General features: G+C 37.8%; 1 protein-coding gene across 2 annotated transcripts in view; it reads left to right on the top strand.

Moving 5' to 3' along the window:
- LOC119426167 (chondroitin sulfate proteoglycan 5) overlaps nucleotides 1-3,372 on the top strand; it is a 14,315-nt gene extending 10,943 nt beyond the window's left edge. For both annotated transcript variants that reach the window (XM_037693739.1, XM_037693740.1), the window contains exon 6: nucleotides 2,798-3,372. In XM_037693739.1, the coding sequence (XP_037549667.1) occupies nucleotides 2,798-3,304 (507 nt within the window). In that variant the 3' untranslated portion in view covers nucleotides 3,305-3,372. The remainder of the gene's footprint in view (nucleotides 1-2,797) is intronic.

Here is a 3,372-nt window from a genome sequence, read left to right on the forward strand (position 1 = left end):
CACACACACACACACACACACACACACACACACACACACAAATAAGAGAGACATACATAAAGAGAGAGAGAGAGAGCGAGATTGATTCAGTCCCATTCAGCACCACGGGCAGTTCCTAGCGCATATAGGAACTGTCCATGGTGCTGAATTACATTTCCTGCTAAATTGTAGTGTGAATGCTTATTGCTGAAGAACCTGCTAAAAAAAACAGCTGAAATTAGCTAAAAACATGCTGAAATATAGTTGAAATTGAAGAACAGGCCTAAGTTAGCAGAAGAAAGTAGAAAGTACACATATTTACTGAAAAATGAGACCAAAAGTTAGGAAATTAACTAAAAAAAAAGAAAAGCTGAAATTAGCAACAACAACAAAAATACATAAATAAATAAACTTGCTGAAAAGGCAGAAAGAAGCTTAAATTACCACAAGGAAATGGAAGGAGATGAAGCAAGCCAAAAAAAAAAAATAAAAAAATAAAATGGAATTAGCTGAAAAAGCCAAATTTAGCACAAAATCCACTAAATAGTAGCTGAAATAGCAGAAGAAGCTGAAACTGTCAGAAATAAGTTGAAATGAGCATAACAAGTTGAAATGAGCAGAAAATGTTAATTAGGCTGAAAGTAGTAGAAATTACCATGAAAAACTTGAAATTATCTGAAAAAGTTAAAATTAGCAAAACAACAGATGAAAAGTAGCTGAAACAAGCTTAAATAACCAGAATGAAGTGGAGAGAGCATATTTTTGCTTAATTAGGCTGGAAAAAGTTGAAATTAGTGCCAAAAACTTGAAAAAATCTGAAAATGCTAAAATAAGCATAAAACAGCTAAACTGTGGCTGAAATAGCAGAAAAGCTGAAATTAGCAGAAAGAAGTTAGAATAAGCCCAAAAATGTAGTTAGTAGAAGAAGCTGAAAAGAGCACAAAACAGTTGGGAAAAACAGCTGAAAGTAGCTGAAAAGCATCCTGATGCATGCTCAATAATCCAGGTAGAAAAATCTAAAAAAGTTAAATCTGGTCCTCTGGACATTCAAAAAAACAAAACAAAGCAAATCAACAAAAAATGTAGAAACGTAGCTGAAAAGCAGTTAATATTTGCACAAATAAGCTAAAAGAAGCTGAACTGGAACAAATGTGAAAGGAGTGGTAATGTTTGTAAACAGATCTAAACATATACATCCATCCATCCATTATCTTTACCCCCTTATTCCATTTTGGGTCACGGGGGTCGCCGGTGCCCATGTCCAGCAATCACTGTGTGAGGGGCGGGGTACACCCTGGACAGGTCGCAAGTCCATCACAGGGCTAAACACACACACACACACACACACACACACACACACACACACACACACACACACACACACACACACACACACACACACACACACACACACACACACACACACACACACACACACATACATATATATATATATATATATATATATATATATAATTTTGCTGTTGCTGAACACAGTCTAATCAGTTTTAATCAATATCAGAACTTCAATTATTTCCCCTAAAAGTGATAAGAATAAACTTTTTTTTAGAAAATGATCACCAACTCAGACTGCAACCAGCTGTTGTCCTTCCTGTAACTGCAGCACTGACCAAATCTAAACGTGCTAATAGAATATTTGCTTTTATCCATTTGGATCTTTGACGAACAGAACTCAACACATTTATATTACACTTTTTCAACACTAAAGTGTTTATGGAAGCAAAGCAAACGATAAGTCTAAATGAGAGTTCAACAGAACTAAAAGAAATATACTTTTTTTTATCTGAGCCCAGATTACAGAGCTAACATTTTACAACTGTCCAGTATGGGACACAAACCCTGATGTCCACCCATAATCAACACATTTCTACACATCTGATTAGAAAATGTCTTACTGTAATAAGAAATCATGTTTTTAAAATGCGTTTTGTTACATGTTGAATATAAAATTTTCATAATTTTGCCAAGAATTGTTTTTACCCATGTAAGGTTCTTTTTGTCCCGTTTTGATTCTGATAAAGATAACCTTTAACTACTATGCCACAATCATTAATTTTATTTTATTTTAGAGTAGAAAAACATAAAACATAAGAGAATAATCAGATTGTGTTCCTTATTAAAGACTTTTTCCCATTTTTCTCACAGCTAAGATCATTCCCTTTGTTTCTCTTTCTGATTTATGTGCCTATTACACATAACGAGCTCTGCAGCGCCACCTGCTGGTTGAGTTTTAATCCAGTTTCTTCAGTCTAAAAAAAAAGTTACACCCAAGTAAAGGAATTTTCAATGATAAACCGTTTGAAATATTCACTTTAAACCAACTTGACAGGTATCAAATAAATACACAAACAAAATACTTAAAGAGACATATCCTAAAAAAACATGGCAGCTGAACTCAGTCAATCAGTTTGTTGTTCAATGATGAATTGTACACTCGGGACATTTGCAGTAATAACAAATAAAAAGGTGAGGTTTTTTGCTCAAAGCTGTAGTTTTTCAGTCTGAAACGTTGCCACTTCCTGTCACCACTGACACGCTTTTCTTGACATTTACATCACACAGATAAAAGTTCATTACAATCATAACTCAAAATGAAAGACGATCTTCATCGTCTAGTTTATTCAGGTTTTTGCCAAAACCATGCATAAGATTAGAGGTCTAAAAATTCATATTCACGTTAGTACCAACATACTTTGTTTTTAAGTGAAATCCTTACCTGTATTTGTCTGTGCAGCTGTATTTGACCTTTTTTAACTGTCCTACATTGTTGCATCCCTCTCTACTCACCACGCATCAGGATGGAGTCACTATTGGTCTGGAGGTGCTTCTGCCCAAAGAGGCCAAACTTCACTTGGACACCAGCTCACCACTTCAGTATGACGTCTTCCTCTACAAGATTGCCAACAATGGAGACTCCGCCTCTCACAGCCAAGCTCCTCCCCCTCACTCATCCACCTCTCATGTCATTTCGAAGTCACCCAAGTCCCCAAAGCAAACCAAGGCACAACCATGTATTAACTGTGAACCAGAGTCTGGGAGGCACTCCTCACCTAGTCGCCACCCCCACTTAGTGCATGGGGGTTATCCCCCCACCTCTTCCTCCCAGCACAAATGCATGTCCACCTCTGCCTCCCCTCTGCTACACAGAGGTCAGGCTCCTGGCACAGAGCACTCTGGGGGTCGGAGAGACAACCAGAGCGGACGCATTCGCCCATCTCCTTCGTCGCCTCACCTCACTCAGCCTCCTCCATCACCATCCGGGATGAAGAATTATGCAGTCAGCACCCATTCTCTGCCACCCTGACCTGACAGCTCCCCAGTCCATCCCAGTATCCACACATTCAAAGCACAAACTTCTGTTCTAATCTATTC

This window comes from Nematolebias whitei, chromosome 19 (assembly GCF_014905685.2).
Source record: "Nematolebias whitei isolate Nwh7 chromosome 19, NemWhi1, whole genome shotgun sequence".
In the NCBI taxonomy this organism is placed as follows: domain Eukaryota; kingdom Metazoa; phylum Chordata; class Actinopteri; order Cyprinodontiformes; family Rivulidae; genus Nematolebias; species Nematolebias whitei.